The following is a 22,106-nucleotide window of genomic DNA, read 5'->3' on the forward strand; positions in this document are numbered from 1 at the left end:
ATCTTATACAAATACAAATATATTCTGTAGGGGATATGAAGAGGAATGGCTTACGAATATTCATCTCTTATTTTGTGTCTATTTCTATCGAAATAATCGATAAATACGACCCTGTGCTCCGCTTGGCAGAAACTTCACACCACGTAGCATAGGACACTTCGAATGTTTCCAGTAGAACATCGACATCATTTCTAATTATTTTCATTGTTATTTTTAGAATCAGTCAGTCATTAAAAACATTTTTCTGTCAGGCAAACAAGGCCTAAGTTTGTTAACCTTTCGCGTGACATATTCCCTGGCAACATTCGCATTTACGAAAACATGATAGATTTCTGAAACACATCACAAATATTTCAAAGCAACATTTGCCTAAAATGACGGATAAATTCTGCAAAATATGCCAAGGTGGCCTCTTAATAATTGATAACAGGAACTTAACTGTTCTATACTGTTAGTGAAGTTCATTGAACAGGCATCTTAGCTGCAAGAACCTTCGAATAAACCTTAAGTTGGCGGAGCTATCTGCCAAATAAGTTTTAATTTTGTAATGAGCAAGGACGTTAGTAATTTTTTCTTTAGAAATGCTTGTGTTTGACCATTTCTTGGTATTGGGTTGCCACAGTTTGCCCTCAACCCCCCTAAACTAGACTTGTGCCGCTGAAGTTCCGATAGTTTTATTCCCTGAGTTGCCTCCTCCCACTCCAAATTTAATATCCACTATTCTTTTACCCTATAACCCTTTGAATTCTTAAGACAGTTGAAAGGAAACAATAAGTAAGGAAAATAAGAAAAAATGGGAAAGAAAAAGCATATTAATTTAGTTCTTAATTTTGTTTTACTTTTTGGCGTCAAGTTTTGTTAGAAACCGCAACAAGATGCACGTGACCAAATAAGCGAGGATTTCAGTTTGTTCGAGGCTGAGTGCACCTGTCTTTTATCTTTGAACTGTCTATTCTACATGAAAGATAACGCTTTGCTCTTGGACACCACTGAGAAGACAATGATAGGGGTGACAAGAAGATTGTGTTAGAAAACTCCGGAATACACGAAATGCAGAATTAAACAAACTAAACACTTAAATTATTTAGACCGTTTGACGTCAAGGAAAGTATTAACAAACTGATCGAGTCGTAATTTCCATTTCACCTGTTAAATAATTACGCGCTCCCTTCAAGCGGTTCTTGAACTAACTTTGTGAATCATTAATTTGGTAGTTTCCAAATTCACATTACCGCATGGTTAACTCCGCTTATAGCCGAGACCAAGTATGCAGCTATACAGGAACTATTTTTATGTGGTAACATGTTTTATTGTGGTAACATGTTCTGTGGCAGATGCTTCAAATGGTATGTTAAGTATGCAAGAATTCTTTAGCAAGTGCTTACGAGTTACGATATTTTTTTCGGAATTGTAGTTTGTTATTTTAATATATTTTTTTCTCTCTTCATTTTCAACAAACAAAAGTTATCGATGCGAGTGGAAAGACGTTCAGCCGCGGTACCGATAGAGGACTGTCCTATGCCAAGTTTAAGGCTCACAAGTTTTCGTACCTGAACATCACCAGCATTGCTTCAGATTATGTTATGAAAGGCAGCGAGTGTGGACTGGCTTGTGTCAACATACCTTCATGCTTCTCCTTCAACCTGGCTACTCTTCAAGATGTCATTGGCAAAATGCTTTGTGAATTACTTCCCTCGGACATCTACAACAACTCGGACAAGTTTGTCGCCAGTGAGAGTCACCACCACTTTAGTGTCATGGTAAGCTCGAAATCGCAATATTCTAAAGTGCAATTTTCGAGAGTGGGGTTGACTTTAGATAAAATAATTTTCTCGGCTTTACTTTTTAACACACCTGCTATCGACAGGCCATGACTTCAACGACCAAACTTGAACTACTGTAGCGATAGAAACCTCTCTGACCATGAGCCCGGAATACTTACCAACTCCCGCTCGAGTAGTATAAAATAATTATAAGTGATGCACAATCTTTGTTATAAAGACAATTTTACCAATTTTTGAGGAGGCCCTTCGATTAGGAAGAAACAAAGAGAAAAGCGGAAAAAATCGTTTTTTTGGTTATTTTGAGATCATTGTTAGAAAAGCAGTGTCACTCGATCGTAATTGTTCTCCTCCCAGAAACTTTTTATCAATTATTTTCCTTACTTTTTTGTGGCGTGACTACCAATCTGTATGAATGAAAAAAAAAAAAACATACGTATTATTCAATTACTTTTGTTTATTCACTCTTGTGAATCCCCTTTCACTTCCATTCAATACATGAGAGTTTTTCACTATATTGAAGCTTTTCCTTTACCCCTTTAGTCTCCATGCATCAATTGGCCTTGTCAGAACAATGGGACGTGTGCTGCACAGTACGAGAAGAACAGCTATGTGTGTGTTTGCGGGAAAGGATACACCGGGAAACATTGCGATATGGGTAAGAAATCGTAAACTCTATCAGCTAAGAATGGAACTTTGCTAAAAATTCTCGTCTTCATATTGTGGCTGTCAAACAACTAAACTAAAGGAAATTTGAAAGTTTGTCAGCGAGTGCAAGATGAAAGTCTCAGAACGCACTGAAATTTCAAGTTTTTCACCCACTAGACTTAACCATCGAATTCATAACTGTTGAAAACCTTGGTCCATGATTTCTTGTGTATTTAAAGTGATACTGAAACCACTGAATTTAGCGTTTACCAGATTTTTCATTTTTTAGAATCCTTGCCGGCTACTTACCACTCGCACGAAATTTGGAATGAAAATTCGAAGTGGAAGTCTGAGTTTTTTAGACCTGTTTTCCTCGATAAACGTCCGCCATTGCACAAACTACGAAATGGCCGTGCTTTAGTCTGTGACGTCATATTATTCCCTAAACTTTTACGCAGGCCTTTAACCAAGAAATAGACGGAGATTGTTGTACTTGAATAGTTCTAGGAGAGTCTAATCGTTGTTTTGAGGCCGGAAGTGGCACCCTAGAGTTGTGTTATGCAGGATTAATCAATTATTCTTTAATTTGAACGCTGAAATATCGCTACACAGGCCAAATGAAATAGTTTCGAAAGCTAATGGATGGCATTCGTACGCCCTACATCGCTCAAACCTCCAGCCGAAATGAGTATCGACGTATATTAGGCATGAAAAAGGATTTCCCTGGGTGCCATTCCTAGATTGTGGAAAACACTTTTCGGCCGGCCATGTCTCCAAGAAGTCGCCAAAGGGCGAGTATTGTTAGATCGTGATCGTTCCGTTCGTTCTCACCTCACATTTTCTAGACCTCGAGAGCAAGCAACCATTGAACTTTCCGTGAGTTAAATTTGTTTTGATTTCCTTTGTCATCTATTTATTTATTCTCTAAGACTCATAATCCGCCATGTAAGACTTGTACCCAAACAAATTTGTTCTGCTGGAATAAAGTCTCACCTTTCCTTTTAAAAATTGCTTTCAATTCATGAATATCAATAGCTCTATATTGCTGTAGGAGTATGAAAAAGTGTCTACATTCCTAACTTAACCAGGCCTGACAAAAGCCATCGAAAAGGCCTCTGCAGTTGAGAAGACAAGCTTTCCGGCGGGCTACCATTCTGTTGTTAATCAAATTGCCCCAAAGATGTAGACTACCTCATACCTATACTCTGCAGGTTTATGAAATTTCATATAAAGCACAGAACAGGTAGTTAATTTCACTCTATATGAACAGCAAAACACCAGGTACTACTTCGTTCAAAACAGAATACTTTTATTAACCAAAAAATTATAAGGAGTAACTATATTTTTGGGGGCAGGTCAAATTTGTTCCTCCATGATATTTATAGGATGGCCACACTAATAATTTCAAAGAGGAAAAATTGGAACATGTATGTTTATTTACTTAATCTGTTTTCTAATTCTTGGTTCTTGAAACAATTTGGTAGTTTAGTTTAGTTTAATTCATTTCGCCACGGGAATGGCAGGAGTAAGGAACAGAACTTTCGTTCCAATTGACACCTAACCCCTTTTTTTTTTACCCACCCATCCCACCCCGGGGAGGACATCCATCGCACAGTAATCTCGTGTGTGGGAAATTAACGTCTTCTACCCCGACCCTGCAGGAGACGGGACCTCTATTTATTCGTCCCTATCCGAGAAGACTAGAATATCTAACCATTCCTTGATGTTATAGAAAGGCAGCATGTTCTTCTCAATTATTTTAAGACCCTGAGTGTTGGTCCGGCCGGGGCTCGAATCCTCGACCTCCCGCACAACGGTCCAGCGCTCTATCCATTGAGCTGACCGGGAGGCGGTTAAGTAAGTTAAATAATTAAGTAAATTAATTATTCTCAATTGTTGTGCTAAATATGGGCTATCAATCCTGCCACTGGCAGCTTGAAGGGAAACAAAGGTGTAAAATCAAGGCCAGCCACATCTTTGGGTAACCTACCCAAAGTACAAGGATGTAAAGGACATATCATGACAGGCCAGGGTAGCATTTAAATTATGATGAAGTTTTGCTCAGTGCATAGATCAAGCAGATGCATACCAACTTACATAAATGCCTCCCTGTAAAAACAAATGCGCAACCTGTGTGATTGGAGTCCTTTTTTGTTTTCTCAATTCATCATTTTGATGCATTCTGTAATTGATAACCATATCAACAGAAGATATTAAAAAAAGTGGCCAATGAGCTTAAAAAATAGCACACCAGTTGCCTCACACTTGATGCTTGGCAAGGGTTCAGAAGAGCAAGTCATACAAAATTATTAATGATATCAATGACTGTTCCCATAATCCCTCTGTAAACAGTGGTACTTGTACTGACTGAGTGAACAGTTATGTTTGTGCTTGTCAGACTGGATTCAGAGGACTCCGTTGTGAAACAAGAAGCAAAAGATGACTGTGATTTGTTTATAATGGTGACCTTGACAGTATTCCTTCTGAACTTTTTCGCACAACGCAGTGGATAAACAAGTGTTCAAATAAATAAGCAAACGAACAACTTAGTAGTAATATTAGAATTGTCCTGCTTCACCAAATGTATAAAAACATGATTACCTTATAGTAAAATCAATTTAACCTTTGTTAAGATTTATTTCGTCCGATCTAAATTTTGGGAAGCACATTCAAATACAAATAATTTGTAGAAGGCAGACCACCTGGCCAATCTGGGGTTAGAGAAGGTGAACTACAGATTTGCAGCAGGCCATGCAACCATGTAAACTATAGGACCACACTGCTTAATTACTTTAATTACCGTGAAACTAAGAAAGCCAAAAACATTTTGATTTGGTTCTCGTAGGACAGTTGTGTATAGTTCAACACAAAATTCAGGAGTGAGCAAACTCCCTACTGAGCTGCTGTTTAGTTGTCTTGAATTGCAAGGACATTACATAGGTACATATATTTCTGGAGTTCACAGTTTCTGGGTGTCACAGTAACAGTGTGGACAAAATACTTTTGTTCCGTGAGAATAACAAAAGAAGTCCTTTGTAAAAGTTTATCAGCATTCTGATTTTTTTTCCGGAGATGAAAAGCAGCACAAATACCAGTACACAGTAATGTGAAATGCCTGTAATAAGTAAAACACAATTCATAGAAATAAACAGTCTATTGATTTTCTTCGAAACCATGGTATACCACAGTTTCGCTAGGAAAAGAGTTGCATAACGGCCTAAAGGCACTGCATGACAAAGGGATAAGATTTGAACTTCCAGCGAAATAAGAAGAAGGGTAAACTCGCTGGAAGAGTACTGCTCGAAGACACCTTTCAACAATAAATATAGCCTTTCAAGAGATATTTTCATTCTGCTAGAAAAGCTTAACTAAGAACGTATGTGCTGAAAATTGTATTATGAAATTCTGCGTCACCAGTAAGCCGCTTTTGAAGCTCTAGCTCCCTCATTTCTTCACTAGCCACGTTTGAATGTTTTCCTCAAAAGCGACGGCCTCTTCCTCAGTTCCTTCCACGTGGCTCTACTTCCGTCTTCGTCGCATGGAGCGCGATATATTCAACATTTCTTCTCCACACTACAACAATCAATCATAGATCCCTCATCGGAAGAAACAGAACCATTAGCGTCGTTTAAAATAAAGAATAGCGACGATTTTCGAGCAAGATCGCCTCTGAATTTATTATTTCCCTCGACAGAGCTTCGATGAAAGGAGTAATATGATGTCACAATCGGGAAAGACGCTGAAAATTATCGTTGGCTTAGTAGTTGTAGTTTGAGCAATGGCGGACGAAATTTAGGGAATTTTAATAAAAATTTTTTCGGACTTTTCTTGACGCGATAGGTCTGAATTATATTTTCTTTTTTTGTTTAGGATCTAAACTTAAATTTTCGGCATAAAAAAATTTGTTTTGAAGAACATCAATTTTCGTCTCAGTGGGACTTTAAAGCTAATTTATTAACTTTATATTAAAGTTTTTTCATTTCCTTTAGTTTCTGTGAGCTGTGAGAGTTTAAAAAAAAACTATGTGTTTCTCTTTCTTTATTTCGAGACATTAATGAATGTGCCGAGGACTCACACTCTTGCGACATCAATGCTCACTGTCTAAATAATGTGGGATCCTACACATGCACCTGTAAGCCAACATATTTTGGAAATGCAGAATCGTGCAGACCAATTGTTGGGAAGTTTTATCATTGCTCTTTAAATAATGAATATGCGTGGACAGGTTATTTGCAGACCAATAATCGTGCATCACAAAGTTTCACATACTTTTTTCTTCTAATCTTTTAGAAGTGGATAGTCTCTAATAGAACACGAACAGAATTTTAGTCTTTTATCGTTAACGACGAAAATACTTATCTCGAATGTTTTCAAATGGTCATGGAAATCTTTAAATATTTTCACTAATATTCATCTGAAGCTTCATTTTTCCTAAATGCAAAATGGTCTTTTAATTGATGAGACTTCAAAGTTTAGATATTCTTATACAAAGAGCAAAGCAACGATTTCCAACCTTAGAAATGTCTACTGAAATTCTCAAAAGATAAAATTCCGTTCATTGAGCTGAAAAAGCTAATAAGTGCTTTTAGATGACTAATCAATGGATACCTATTTGGAAACCTGTGCACATTTATCCATTCAGTTATGGCAATACGACTGGGTGGAGTCCAATTCAGTCTGTAATCATACAAGTAATTAACAAAATCGGAGGACCGCGAAGGGAGAGTCTGTTTACCACGAATATAATAACCGACCGAATTATACGAACGAAGTCTTATTACCAATTAAACAAAACTACAGTTTCCGAGAAAAGAAGAGTAACCAATTATGATAGAAAGGGAAAGATTTACATGAAAAAACTAACAAAGGAGGCTCTGAAAATGACTATTTTGAATGTGATTGGTTGATTGAAACTACAGCATTGAATGTGATTGGCATATAGAAATGTCTGATAACAAACTGTCCGATAAAAAACGCTCCAATAAAACTAAACTTGGCAAGTGAATTTAAGGACGACGTTTAAAACACAGTTTCTGATTTGATTTCATAACAGCTTTAATAACATCCAGCATTCTCAGCGGCCATGACCCCAACAAGTACCTGGGAGTGCTGGTATCATATCTGAGTCCAGTTCTCATGGACTTAAGCCGCAGTGTATTTGTGAGATGCTGGCATGCCAAGACGGAAGGATGGGCTGCAGCGATATTTCACAACAACTGCGATGGAAAGGGACCCACAATGACAATTATCCAGGTCAACTCCTACATATTTGGAGGATATACCAACGTGTCTTGGCATAGTAAGTATTCAAACTGGCTCATGAGGAAGACCAAAAGTTTGTTGTAACCAAAGTAACCACTATCAAGTATAGACAAGACCTTATTTAAGTCACTGGAGTGAACCAACGTGGTCAGGTTAAATGTTTCTATGCGGTTTGCGTTAATTTGAATTTCAAAAATCTCAACGTTGCTATTCGTCCAGTGCTCACGTGCGTTATTCAAATCGGCATTGACGTCATTGTTGGTAAGAACAAAAAAAAAAAAAAAATAAGACTATGCAGACAGCTTCCAACATCTCCAACCACTTTTATTTCCGTTCCCTTTCCTCATAAGATTTGCTATTACTCAGATTCAATGACGTGACGTCCAGAAAAATTTAATTTCCGTCTTTGCTTGATCCTTATCGAGAATTGTGTTTATGCGTGCCATTTCATGGTAACATATATTGTTCACCAACAGGCGATAATCCATGCCGTCACTCTCCAACCAGCAAAGCTTTCATCTTCTCACTAAACAACATCAATGGATATGCTCCCGTCAAACTCGCTAAATACAACAATACTCCCAGTGCTATGTATGGCTGTTCCGATTCTGGACCAACGTTTGGTGATAGTACTTCCCTGCACGACATCTATATATCTAGTGACGCCGTAAACAACCAAAATTCGTACACCCACTGTGGACACACGTACACCGTTCCACCAGGATATTCCCGCCATGACAACTGCCCATTTTTTGCCGGTAGCTATCAGTTTTCTCCTACTGACATCGAAGTCTTCTATGAAAAGTTATCCTGATGAAAATTCTGTTTCTATAACCGTCCTAAGGAGATCCAGCTGCAGATAACTAGGTAAACTGATGTAATCGCTTTCCTGTGCACTCGATCATAAACAGTTCTTTTCTAAAACTGCGATCTGCTTCTGAATTCGTTTTTAAGATAACGTTTCAAATAATAACAGTGAATCTGCATTTCCACTGTATACAAAATGAATACATCTTATAATGTCTTTAAAACAATTTTCATTTGTCTTTAATCGCTTTTACATGCTGTTTGCGTCAAAGAAAGGTAATGACCACAATAAAAGAACAAGTAAGAAGCATCGTTTCATCACATCATTTCATGTTTAATTGATAATCTCTGCCTGAATCTCGATAAAAAATAAAGTAATTCTATCTATTCTATCTTACTAAGTTAATTAAACAATTTTGGGGAGAATATTAGTGGTTTTCTCATATGACTCATTCCTCTTGTTCTTTTTATCTATGAAAACTTTCGAGTTATTCATAACTGTAGAATAAAAGTTATGGGAAAACGACTTCTCTCAAACGGTTGACACCGTTTGCCATATGATTAATTCAAGCCAGAAGAAAACATTTTAAGGGTGCGACCAGAAAGTGTTATAGAGTCGATCAGCAACAGAAAATTGTGCGGCTCCTCAGGAAAAATCGCGACAAGAGTCAGCCTCGAATCTCCTGTCAACGTATAGTTATAAAGCAAATCAGCACTTGAAAACAGCGTTTATTTTTCCGCTTTTTATAGCCTAGCTATCTTCTATTTAAGCGTTCACGCAAGCGTCCAAAAGACACTCAATAAACTGCAGGTTTCCCATGTACATTATTAAAACACGAAAATGGCCATTTCCGAGTTCTCATTATGATATCCAGGGGCCATTTTTTTTTGAAAAATAATATATTAAAACGTGCGCGAGTTATCTACAAAAACGTTTCTTCGAATCGTTTCTTTAGCCCGATAAACTGTAATAGCCAATTAAAAGCATGACACCAATACTGACTCTTAAAGTTTTTTCTAGATGTTTTATTTGTGCAGCTAGATTTGATACCCAATTAATTTCACTCAAAGATCACAACTTCCCTTCTCAATTGTCGCGTCTCAGTTAGTTTATGATTAAATCAAGCCGAAGCGGAACAATTTCTGCCAGACAGTGCATTTCATAATCTTTCCATTGATACTGTAAATAGTTTTAGATGGTTACGCTTTCACATTTTTTCCGCGAAGGTCACCCGCGAAGATAAACCGTTTGTTTGCTAAATCTGCTGACTATCGGATCAGGCCTGTGCATATTTTGTTTCTGCATCAGGTTTCAGAAGAGGAGCTTATCAGATAGCCAACGAATGGTCAAAATTTAAATACCTCTCAGAGGGTCCAGCAGCCTCAGTTTGCCTTCACCCTCCTACAGCAGACTTAAGAGCGGTCGTCCGTAAATATCGCCCGGAGGTGTGCAATATGAAAAAATCGAAAATCCCCAAACTTTGCCAGAATACAGGTCTGGATGAACTATTTCTAGAAAAAAAAAACTTTGAGTTCAATTGCATTTTTATTTTCGTGAACGTCAGCAAAATCGGTTTTGTGGCTCTGACCGTCAGCTTCACGAGGTTTAGACAACCATTATTTGAACGTCGCTTGAAAATAAAATAAACGGTAAAAGTGACCAAATCAAATATTTTCCTAATGAAAAGAACACATATTTGTAAACAGTCTGAAGTGTTCTTTGTTGGCTTTCGTTGCAATCTAAATTTTGGGGAGATTTTTGTTTTTTTTTCCAAAATTTCACTCATTTTGGCGGACAAAAAAATGGCAAAAAGAGAGGGTAAAATCGACTTTACGACGTGGGCTTGAAAAAAAGAAAAAGTAAGTTCAACCAAATTTGTTATCGTTTTCATTTTTGGAGTCCTGTCTGGAACATAATATGTTTTGGCATATTTTACAATTTTTTTACCACTTTCAAGAAAGTCCCCAGATCTGATATTGAAGTTGATCGTCCCTCTCTGTTCCCTCATTTTCTCTTGTCGGATGAAACTTGAGCCCTGAGGGAGTTAAAAACCTTGTAATTAGTTAATCTTTCCTATTGACAAACTATTTAAAGATACTGGCCTTCCACACCTTTAATGGTCTAAAGAAAGCGGTAGGAAGTGTACAAATCATATTAAGCAGGTTCTCAATTGATAAATGATATAAATTTCTGAAACGTCAGCCAACAGGTTTAATTTTCTTTATCATATTATATGTACTAATTTTCGTTAGAAATCAATCGGGGGACTGCAAAGTACAAATGCAGATATCATTTTCACTTCGCATGGTAAACTCCGCCTATGACTAAGGCTAAGTATAGAGTATTTCCTTCGAACGCTAAACAGTAAATATTTCTATGTATTTGTGATAACATTTTGTGTGGCAGATGCTTCGAACGGTATGTGAAGTATGCAAGAATTCTTTAGAAGTGCCAAAGAGTTACGAAATTGTTTTAAATTGCAGTGTGTTATTTTGATACGGTTTTCCTTCCCTCAGTTTCAACAAACAAAAGTAATCGACGTTTGTGGAAAAACCCTCAGTAAATGAATTCGAGTTTAGAGGAGATGAATTCACAGCACGAAAACGCAAATTTACGTCGGCTTAAACGCGACGTAAATGCAACGTAAGTTTAGATTTACGCGACTTTACGCTCACGCAAACGAGCCGTAAAGTTAAGCTTTACGCTACCTTTAATCAATGGCGTAAAGGTGTGTAATGAACACTAAAACGATTGACGTAACGTTGACAGAATTGTCACGTAAAGCCGCTTTTAAACAACAGCGGAAAGGCAGTTTTAAGGTTCTGTAAAAGTAAATTTGCGCTTCTCTATAGAACATTTTCTGTGGCATAAAGTTAGCGGAATTGTGACGCACGGTCAAATCAGTCACGTTCGTTAGTCGAGAATGAACATTTCGCTCAACTTGACGCACATGAGCTCGGCGTAATCAGCTAAGTCTCATTTGCGCTCTCAGTTTGAGTTCAAATTTCATTTACAGAGTATTTGAGGCAAGCACCCGCTATATGCGCCATCTCCAGGTTAAACACGTGGTAGCTGTCGAGAACTGTACAGTAGTTCTCCCACGGTGTGTGTATGGAGGTAAGATCATTTGCAACCTGTGTGCTCAAAAAATAGTAAGCAACACTAATGACAGCACTAGTGCACACTTACAATCCCCTGGTACGGCTCACATCGTACGCATGCGCAAAACCATATCACCCGTAAAGTGGCAGCCATGGAAGGCTGTTTCGCCCTTGTTATGGCTCATTAGCATGACATAGCGAGCAGGGTCTATATTTGTATACGCAAGCTTTTGAGAAATAGGCAAATTGATTTATTTGCTCAGCTTCGCCTAACTAGAATACAATTCGGATGTTTTGTTTAGCAATAACAAAGTCCCAGTTCAGGCCATATTTTTCAAAATGAAAATTGTTGCAAGCTTTCAACTGAAACTAGGCTTAGACCGTTTTCGGGATGTTTCATCGCTGTGCTCACACAAATAATTATTTGTGCTTAACTATTAAAACTTCTACATCTCAAAGAGTTATGTTATTTTATATGTGCTCGATCCATTTGAGCTAAACCATAAACAACTTTACGTTTCATTTACACTAGGTGTAAGTAAGATATATAGCTCATGCTCACTAGATTATTCTAGTTTGAGCACTCTGGCATGGTTTAGACGACACCACAAATGTTGGGTCGTTTGGGGTGACCCTCTCGGTGCTCCTCCATCCTACTATCAGCACTGCACTGACGAGACCCACATAGGTCGAAACAGTTTGGTTGGTTTGTTTTAGAGGTTTTTCGAGGTTCTTGTCGGATAAGTGAGTACCTGCCGGGAGGGAAAACTTGCGACTTTTTCCTCCTTGGCAGTGGTTTTTTTTCTTCTTTGGTTTTCTGTTTGGTCACCCATCCCTTTTTTGGGATTTCTTGGGTTGTTCCGAACTTGCTTGTTCTTCTTTTGCTTTTTTCTGTTGTCTCGGTCACCCATCCCTTGGACTTGTCCTTGGGTTGGGTCCGAACTTCGTCATGGTTGTGTCCTTTAATAGGACCATTGACATCGATTTCCAGGGGCTCCCTGAGGAGGTTCTTTTTTCTGAGGCGGTTGGCCTATTGTTGGCTTATTTTGATCGAGAGTCCGATCATCGTGTGGCTGCTGTGCAGGCGTGTCCTGGCCGCGTTGCCAGAGTGACTTTTGTGGAGAATGGGGAGGTTGCCAAGCTCTTTTTTGAGGAGCTTGGGTTTGTTAAGTTGGGTGATGTGGAGTGTAGGGTGGTCAAGCCCCCTCCTCCTACACCCCAGTCTACCACGGTTGTGGTATCTCCGTTTCCCTTCGAGGGATCTAACGAGGCTATTAGCACGGCCCTGTCGGCATATGGATCCGTCAAATCTGTACGCAATCAGGTTTGGCCCGGTAGGCCTTCGGTCTCTACCGGGTCACGTATTGGGCAGATGGTGGTCAAGAAAGTTATCCCGCCGTTTATTGCCATCCGCGGTGTTCGCTGCAAGGCCTGGTATAGGGGGCAACCCCTTCAGTGTGTGACCTGTCGAAAGGTTGGCCATAAGTCCACCGAGTGTCCCCTTAGGGGCAAATGTTTCCGGTGTCATGGAGAGGGGCATTTGGCTAGGGACTGTAAGATTGTTGCGAGTGCTCTGCCTGTGGCGGATGCTCCTGAGGTCGGAGGGAGTGTTGAGCCCTGTGTAGAGATGGATGTACCCTTGCCTAGTGAAGACAGTGCGCCTGTAGCCCAAGGCAGTGTTACAGCAGCTGATGCATCCGCTCCCGTTGCTCAGGACAGTGTTGTAGAAGAGGCTGAAGAGTGTGACTACTCCTCTGATGCCAGTGACGATCTTTTCCCGTCTGCCACACCGGTTGATCAAGTACCGATCGAAAACGTTTCCCGTAAACGTTCTGCAGCCCAGACATCTCCGGTCTCAAAAGGAGTTGTTAAGAAGGCCCAACACTCCTCGCCAGCGGTTCCACCCAAGAGTGATATTTGCAATGGTGGTCCTAAGGTTCTCCTTGAAGTTCCTGAAATTGTTCGCTGTTCCGCAGACCACCGTGCAATCGTGTGGGAGATTGTGGTTGACTATCGTAAACCGCCCAGTCAGCGTAAAACCTACGGCCAGTGGACTTCAGATCCCCGATTTTTCGGGTTGAGAGATAAAGACATCGAGGCTGCTCTCGCTTATTGCGACAAAAAGTTCCCACTTTTAAAGTAATTAGTTAAGTCATAAAAAGAAAAACAAAAGAAAATATTTAGTTAAGTAATGAGTGGGTGTGTTTAATTTCTGGGAGTGAGTGTGTAATTTTTAAGTGAGGTGGGGTTCGATTCCCCAGCGAGTTTGGCATCTGGTGACCCTCGTTTAAGGTGGTCCCCATCCCTAAGGCATTGCACGCTAGCCAATGGGTTGGGATTACACATGTAGGTCGGCGGGATTGCACCTCCCTTCATCGGGGCCCGGCCGTCCACCTTAAACATAAAAAAACTGCACTGATGAGGCCCAGAGGGCCGAAACAATACTAATTCAGACGTGCGATTTTGAGCTCCTCGATTAGCCAAAGTTTAACTTTGTCGATTCAAGGTTAGTCTCGCCTTTGGGCCTTTTTTACATTTGCTTTGTGTGTCATTTATGGATTCAGGTATGAATACTGAGAGATTGTTAGAAGATTTATTTGCCGATGGAACCATCGAAGACTCATCGATCGTAAATGGAGAATCATATGCGTCGAGAGCTGCACGTACCTCTGGAAATATTGGAAATGATGTGCCAAACAAGCGGGTTTCTGCTTTTATTGAAAACAACATGCCGCAGCAGCCGAGAACCGCTTTTTTTACACCGTCTAAATCAGCGACTGCTCGTTCCGTTTTCGACGCTTTTTCGGCGCTGAACATTGAATTTACAGACATACAATGCCTCCAACGAAAACTTAATGGGGAAGTCGTCGTGACTTTCAAGTCTGAGACCGCCAAAGAAAGGTTTTTAAGCTTCAATTCTCTAAAACTTGGTTCAGAAAACTACGCCCTACAAGATGTTGACAAACCGTTAACATTTCTCACCATCTACGACGCACCTTTTGAACTATCAGATTTGGCGATAATTAAACGCCTAGCACCTTACTGTGAGGTGTTACACTGCCGGAGAGGTAACCATTCTTATGCTCCCGCTATTTACAATGGCTTTCGATACTACCGTGTTCGGGTTTTTAAACCTATCCCGAGTTTCCTGAGATTTGGAAAGTTTCAGATCTTCCTGCGACATAATGGCCAAGTTCCCACTTGCCGCAAATATAATTGTTCTGGACACTTTGCTAATGGCTGCCCCAACAAGATTTGCTTCAATTGCGAAGGCATTGGCCACGAGGCGTCAGAGTGTCAACGCCCCGTTCTATGCTGTATTTGTAAAGAGGAAGGCCACTTGGGGATCAATTGTGATTACTCTTGGGTCTTTCCACTCACTCACTGCACCGAAACCGATGAAACGGATGAGGTAACCATTGATGTATCAGATGACCATGGTTCTATTGACGAAAATGCTCCACTTGCTTCTGTTCTTCTTTCACCAAAACGATCTTCTGAAAATTTTCCTCTGCCAAATCCGCCCGTCAACGAAGAACTTGCTGAGAATTTGCCTCCCGTCTCCCCCCCGCCTGACGTCTTCAATGAAACTAATCAATCTTCTCAACTGGAACAACCTTCTCAACCTGAACATTTCAACGAGACTCAGCCACCCTCTCAACCTGAATAGTCCGAGCAACATTCTAAACCAGAAAAACCTTCGCAACACTCTCAACCTGAACAGCAACACTCTCAACCCGAACTGCCCTTGCACAATCTCTCCGAACAATCTTCTCAACCGTCATCCGTCTCTTCTGATTCCCCGATTCTAGATCCTCATGGCTTCATTGCTCCCAAATCCATCAAGCCGTCATCCCGTCGCACACCTGCTCGCTTGCCTGATCTGTCCCTTGCCTGCATTCGTAAACCTACTACACCTACGCTCACCACCGGAAGGCCACGCTCATCGATACCTGTTCCTTCCACAGCTTCATTTACCCTTGAAACCGAAAATGACATGGAAACAACCCATGATCTCAAAAGAAAATAATCCGATGTATCTCCAAGTCGAAAGGAAACTACCCCCACGGAAAAGAAAAAAGGAAAAAATAGACACTCTCAAAAGTCCAAGTAAGTTTTTTACCTTTTTAAGTGAGTCTTTTTTCCAAGTTATTTCAAACTCTTAACTATTAATGCAAGAGGGCTCACAAACCCCCTTACCTACAATTTCTTGTTTGATTTGATCGAGAAGTCCAACTGTGATGTCTGTTTTGTACAAGAAACGTTAATTCATTCTAAATCTACTATAAAATCTCTATCCCGTAGATGGCTGGGCCGTAGTTTTTGGTCCCCTGCCTCCGGGAAACAGGGTGGTGTCGTCACCTTGATTTCTTCGAAATGCTCAAACGAAATCGTATCTTGGAAGAAGGACTCACAAGGTCGTATTGTCAGTGTTTTGATCAGGTGCAACGACTTTGATATCAATCTAGTCAATATCTACGCTCCTACCAATCCTACCGGAACGGAAAAGTTTTTTTGTTTCGATTCATGAATTTTTCATTCCCTCCTCTGCGACTATCATCGGAGGAGATTTTAATTGTTACGACAACGCTCTCGATAAGTTTGGTGGGAATATCTCTATACACAAAGACTACGAATCTTTAAAAAGTGATTTCGCGCTTTCATATGTTTGGCGAAATTTGCATCCAAGATCAAGAGAATTGACGTGGTTTAATTCCACACGGTCAATTGGGAGTAGACTTGACAAGTTTTTAATTTCGAAAGATTTATTATCACCCAGCGTTAAATGTGACATTCGCCCTTGTTCGATATCCGACCACGATTTTGTTTTTCTTACCTTTGATATTCCCACCGCTGTAAAACGCGGTCCAGGCGTTTGGTGTTTCAACAACTCTCTTTTGAACGATAAGGATTTTTGCGCTACTATAGAGATACTAATCGATGATCATGTACGTTTTTTATCTTGTTTTCCGTGTGTCCAAGATTGGTGGGAGTTTTTAAAACAGTCTATTAAAGAAGAAACGATCTCCTTTTCCCGTAAAAAGCGAAGACAATTGCAAAGAGACCAGGTAATTTTGACGAACAAATTGATCCGTCTTCGTCAACGTTTAGTTGACGGAGACAATTCCGTTATCCCTTTAATTTCTGGCACCGAATGTCGTTTGAAAGCCCTTCGAACTAAACAAGTCGAAGGAATCATTATTCGTGGTAGAGCAGAATGGTTAGAGGAAGGCGAACGCCCCAGTCGGTACTTTTTTAATTTACAAAGAATTAAAGCTCAACGATCCCACATCTCTTCGTTTTATGATTCTACCGGTATCGAAGTCTCCTCCCAAGAAGATATTGAAAAAGCTCATATCGATTTCTACACTCAGCTCTTTTCCGAAGAACCGATAGATGCTGCTCTTCAAGAAGATCTTTTATCCTCTCTATCACGGAAATTAACTTTTGATCAGGCGTCATCTTGTGAAGGCGAGATCACGCTTGACGAACTTACTCTCGCTATGAAAAATATGAATAGGAATAAATCGCCTGGCCCTGATGGCCTTTCGGTTGAATTCTACGCTAGATTTTGGGATCGTTTAGCTCCACATTTATGTCAAGTCTTAAATGCACGCTACCAAACCGGAGAGATGTGTGATTCCATGAAGATGAGCAAGACACGCGTTATTTTTAAGAAAGGAGATCGTAAGAATCTGAAAAATTGGCGTCCGATTTCTCTCTTAAACGTTGATTATAAGTTATGCTCAAAAGTTCTCTCTCTTCGACTCTCTAAAGTTCTGAAATATATCGTTGACCCTGATCAAACTTGTTCTGTGCCCGGACGCAAAATTACTTCAAACTTACATTTACTCAGAGACATCTTAGATTACATCGACCGCACGAATGAAACCGGCATTTTGCTCAGTTTAGATCAAGAGAAAGCCTTCGATCGCGTTAATCGCACCTTTCTGCAAAGCCTCTTACCCCGTTTTGGTTTTGGCCCGTCTTTTTGTTTTTGGATCAACACTTTATATAATGGGGCCAATATGCGTGTTATTGTTAATGAATGGCTAACCGTTGCGATTCCTTTGTCTCGTGGGGTAAGACAGGAGGATTCCCTGTCTCCCCTGCTCTATGTTTTGTGCGTTGAAACTCTCGTATGCAAAATCCGAAATAATCCTGAAATCGAAGGTTTTCTCCTTCCGGGCGCACATGGTCTCTGCTATAAAGTTGGAAATTATTCTGACGATACGACCTGTATAGTGAAATCTTATCGCTCTCTGCAAGTTCTATTCAACATGATTAATATTTACGAGCGTGGCTCTGGGGCACGCCTTAATCTCACGAAAACAGAGGCCATGTGGTTGGGGGCGTGGCGTAAGCGCGACGACCAACCACTTGGCCTCAAATGGGTGACAAAAATTAAAATTCTAGGCGTTGTTTTCGGCCGCGATACTGAATTAGATAATTGGCAGCCAAAACTAGAGAAATTGGATAAACATCTAAATTTATGGAAATCCCGCTCTCTTTCTCTTGTCGGCCGATCACTCATCGTTAACACCCTCAGAATTAGCAAGCTCCTATATCTCTCTACAGTTTTGTGTGTCCCAAAATGGGTCATTTCTAAGGTGAACGCTTTAATCTGGCCATTTTTCTGGGGTTGTCGAATTGAAACAGTGAGCCGAGCGACCTGCCACCAATCTCTTAGCAGTGGCGGTCTCGGCATTTTGAATTTCCTGATCAAAGGTAAATCTCTTAAATTAGCCTCAGTAATTTCTAATCTAGATAATCGCGAATCAAAATCCTTTTATTTGGCGAGATATTTTCTAGGCTCTAGGCTTGCCTCCAGTCGCTCGGAGCGGAGCTCTCTTCGAGATAACTCCACCCCGAGTACACAGATCTTGACGCCCTATTATGAGATTGTTCTCTCGGCGCTCACCACTCTACGTGGGATTCTCTCCCGCACGGAGTGGTGCGATTTTGAATTTTCTTCCAAGAAATGTTATCGAACTCTCTTGAAGGAAAACTCCACATCTCCAATTCTTCATCGCTTTTGGACTCCCTTCCTTTCGATTGACTTTAATCTTGACAAATTTTGGAATTTAGTGCGAGATGACTTTTCTGAAAATTATAAGAACGACATACTCTGGAAAATTGTACTCCGCGCTATCAAGGTCCGCGATTCTCTAAAGAATTGGGGATATATCGACTCAGATAAGTGCGCCTTCTGTTCCCGTAAAGAAACTATAGATCACTGTTTTCTCAATTGCCCCCGTGTGAAATCTGTATGACCCACTTTTCTCCTATTATCTCCTCTATCCTTGGAACTAGCTTTCTCCCATCCTGTACCTATGTTTTCTTTTTTCGTTGGACCCCCGCTAGTCCAAAACAAAATCGTATTGCCCGCTTTCTAATTAAGACAATTCTGTACAGCATCTGGAAATTTCGAAATAAATCTACCTTCCACGATGGGAATGACCCCCCTGAGGGTATAATTCGCTATGCCCTCAGCGAGACCAAAAACAGAATTGCGTGCGACTACTTCCGACTCTCGTTATCTAACTTTAGAAACGCTTGGGAGTCCCCATCAATCTGTACAATTGATGGGGACTCCTATAGAATACTTTTGTAAATAGATTACCTTAAGCTTTAGTTAACATTTGATTTAATCAACTTGGAATTATTTACAACTTAGAATTACCTTTAAACAATCCTAGAGTTACATTGGTATTAGCCTACGTTAGCCCTAGCCATACCAATATTATAGATTAAGCTTATATTAATATTAGTTTACCTTAGGCCTTAGTTAACATTTGATTAAATCAACTTGGAATTATTTACAACTTAGAATTAGCAGATCAGATACAATGAAATATATGAAGTTTAGAATTAGAATTAAACAATCCTAGAGTTACATTAATATTACTCTACGTTAGCCCTAGCCATACCAATATTATAGATTAAGCCTATATTAATATCAGACCTAACTATTTTGGAATTATTTATAACCTTACATTAATATTAGTAATATTTAATACTCTTATAGATTTAAGAACTCTTGAACTTTGGAACTTTGGACTGTTTATTAATAATTAGTTGGGGCCAAGCCCACGTCCGTTAGCTCTTTTATTTTGTAACTTAGGTGGTTTGCTATGAATAAACCCTTTTCAGAACTTAAAAAATCAGACGTGCGATTTTGAACTCCTAGGATACGTAAGGGTTTTTTTTTGTTTTTTTTACTCGAATTACTTGCTTCTTTTTTCGCCCCGTGGGGCTTTTTCTCATTTATTGCTTGGTGGAAAGCTTAAGGAATCATGGAATTTAGCGAACATGATGGAGGAATTATGGATTCTGGTGAACACGATGATGGAAATTTTGAAGATGTCTCGACCGTTGCTGGAGATAATGTTCCTTCGGAAAGTCTACATGCTGTTAATGGAGATTCGTACGCTTCACGCGCCACTCGTACGTCTGGAATAGGGAATATTCCGGTTAATGATTTGGTACAGCAAGTTTGGGAGAACGAAAACCGTATACCACAACGACCTAAGACGGCTTTTTTTACGCCGCACAGACAAACCTCTGCTCGCTCCGTTTTCGACGCTTTGGCTCTTTCGAACACCGAGCCGAGTGAGATTCAATGTTTACAGCGAAAAATTAATGGGGAAGTCGTGGTTACTTTCAAGTCCATGGAAGCGAAGGATAAATTTCTTGGGTTAATTTCTTTGTTAATCGATAGCCAGCATTACGCAATTCAAGATATTGACAAGCCTTTAACATTTTTAACAGTTTATGACGCGCCCTTTGAATTGTCAGATTTAGCTATCATCAAACGGCTGACACCATTTTGCGAGGTTTTGCATCATCGAAGAGGAAAGCATTCTTATGCTCCAGACGTGTACAACGGCCCAAGACATTATAGGGCTCGGATTATCAACCCTATTTCAAGTGTTTTTCGTTTCGGGAAAATACAAATCTATGTAAAGCACAACAATCAACTTCCAACTTGTCGAAGGTGTAATTACCCGGGACATTATAGCAACACGTGTCAAAGCCTGGTCATCTAGGCGCTAATTGCGACTATTCTTGGGTTTTCCCAATGGTGCATGGCGCCCCTACGGACGAGTCCGAAATCGTAAACATAGTAGATGAACCACAACACTCTCCCTCTCTTGACGTAAACATTGAGGATGACCAATAGGATTCCTCGTCCATTGATGAAAATCTTCCGCTGTCCTCCTTCTTGCCGCCGCGTGAGTGAGTTGAGTGAGAACTTTATTTTAGCACGATAAGTAAAATCAGCATTGCTGGTGGGGTCGTGCAAACAATAGTTACCAAAAAATAAAATACTTAAACATATGTACAATTTAGAATTAAGACTTAAAAGCTAAGACCTATCAGAAATATTTGTAGTCGGTATCTCTGTTTTTAGTTATGGCTAAAATCGGTTCAAAATTTAATTTATCTGTGTCAAATTTCCGAAGACAGCGTTTAAAATCTTTCAAGGTTTTAGCCGTTGTTTCCTTGTTCGTTAAACTTTTCCATGCAATTGCTCCTCTATAACTTATGGAGTTCCTGATAAAATTTGTTTCAGGTCTGGGAAGAATAATGTCATCCTTTCTTCTGCGGCCTGATTTCCATTGTGTAAAAAGTTTTTAGAATTCTGTAACGGTGAAACCCTTCGTACATTTGAAGACAAACTCTGTTAGTCGCACTTTGTACATTGTTTCCAGACTGTCCCATCCAGTTCGCGTTAATACATCTTCAGCGCTTGTATCCCATGGCAATCCGTAAACAATTCTCCCAGCCCTTGCGTGGAGTTTCTCCAGGTTGTTTAAATGCGTTTTGCTGCACGATCCCCACACTATCAAACCGTATGTGACTGATGGCAGTATCACCTTTGTGTAGAAGTCTTCTACTTGCTTTGGAGGGAGAAACCGCATGCGCCGTAGTAAGCTTAGCTTGTACGCGAAGGACTTTGCTACATTTGCAGCATGGTCTGACCAAGATAACTTGTTATCGACTTGTACTCCAAGGAGTCTGTCCGAGATTGTCCACTCTATATTGTTGTTGCCAAGACGAATTGCTTGGATAGGACCAATGAATGATGATTGCCGCTGCACAATCATCGCTTTGCATTTTTCTGGATGTGGTATCATCAGATACCTATCAAGCCATTTCTGGAGTTCAGCTAGGACATCGTTTAGCATGTTTGTTAGTAAATCCATCGTTCCTGCAATACAGTATGTTGTTGTGTCATCTGCATATACATAAGTTTCCGCAGATTTTAATGAGTTTGGGAGATCGTTTATGAAGAGTGAAAATAACGTGGGTCCCAGTACCGACCCTTGCGGCACTCCATGAGTTATATTGTGTATATCGGAGTTATGTCTGTTGATTCTGACGAATTGTCTTCGATCTGTGAGGTAGTTTTTTATCCACAGCCATATATCTTCTCTGATTCCAAGGTCATTTAGCTTTCGTAGTAACATGTTGTGCGACACAGTGTCAAAAGCTTTAGTC

At 40.0% G+C, this 22,106-nt stretch overlaps 1 protein-coding gene across 2 annotated transcripts; it reads left to right on the forward strand.

Moving 5' to 3' along the window:
• Window positions 1–1,150: 1,150 nt before the first annotated feature.
• Window positions 1,151–8,810, forward strand: LOC148738064 (uncharacterized). Of its 2 annotated transcripts, XM_088749953.1 has the most exons (6): window positions 1,151–1,346; window positions 1,465–1,760; window positions 2,325–2,439; window positions 6,478–6,604; window positions 7,481–7,728; window positions 8,168–8,810. In XM_088749953.1, exons 1-6 carry the CDS (start codon window positions 1,268–1,270, stop codon window positions 8,503–8,505), a joined length of 1,203 nt encoding a protein of 400 aa, XP_088606079.1. In that variant the 5' UTR covers window positions 1,151–1,267; the 3' UTR covers window positions 8,506–8,810. The 2 variants fall into 2 exon arrangements, with proteins under 2 accessions (XP_088606079.1, XP_088606078.1); XM_088749952.1 differs by lacking the exon at window positions 6,478–6,604 and having other exon boundaries at window positions 1,167–1,346; window positions 7,483–7,728.
• Window positions 8,811–22,106: the final 13,296 nt, after the last annotated feature.

The sequence above is a fragment of the Stylophora pistillata genome, chromosome 2 (assembly GCF_964205215.1).
Source record: "Stylophora pistillata chromosome 2, jaStyPist1.2, whole genome shotgun sequence".
NCBI classification, from domain to species: domain Eukaryota; kingdom Metazoa; phylum Cnidaria; class Anthozoa; order Scleractinia; family Pocilloporidae; genus Stylophora; species Stylophora pistillata.

What these genes read in the sequence shown, in the direction of transcription:
- LOC148738064 (XM_088749953.1), top strand. Translation starts at nt 1,268, where the DNA reads ATGCAGCTATACAGGAACTATTTTTATGTGGTAACATGTTTTATTGTG. An exon ending in TGTGGCAGATGCTTCAAATG is followed by an intron (nt 1,347 to 1,464) that starts GTATGTTAAGTA and finishes AACAAACAAAAG; the next exon opens with TTATCGATGCGAGTGGAAAG. An exon ending in GCAGAATCGTGCAGACCAAT is followed by an intron (nt 6,605 to 7,480) that starts TGTTGGGAAGTT and finishes TGATTTCATAAC; the next exon opens with AGCTTTAATAACATCCAGCA.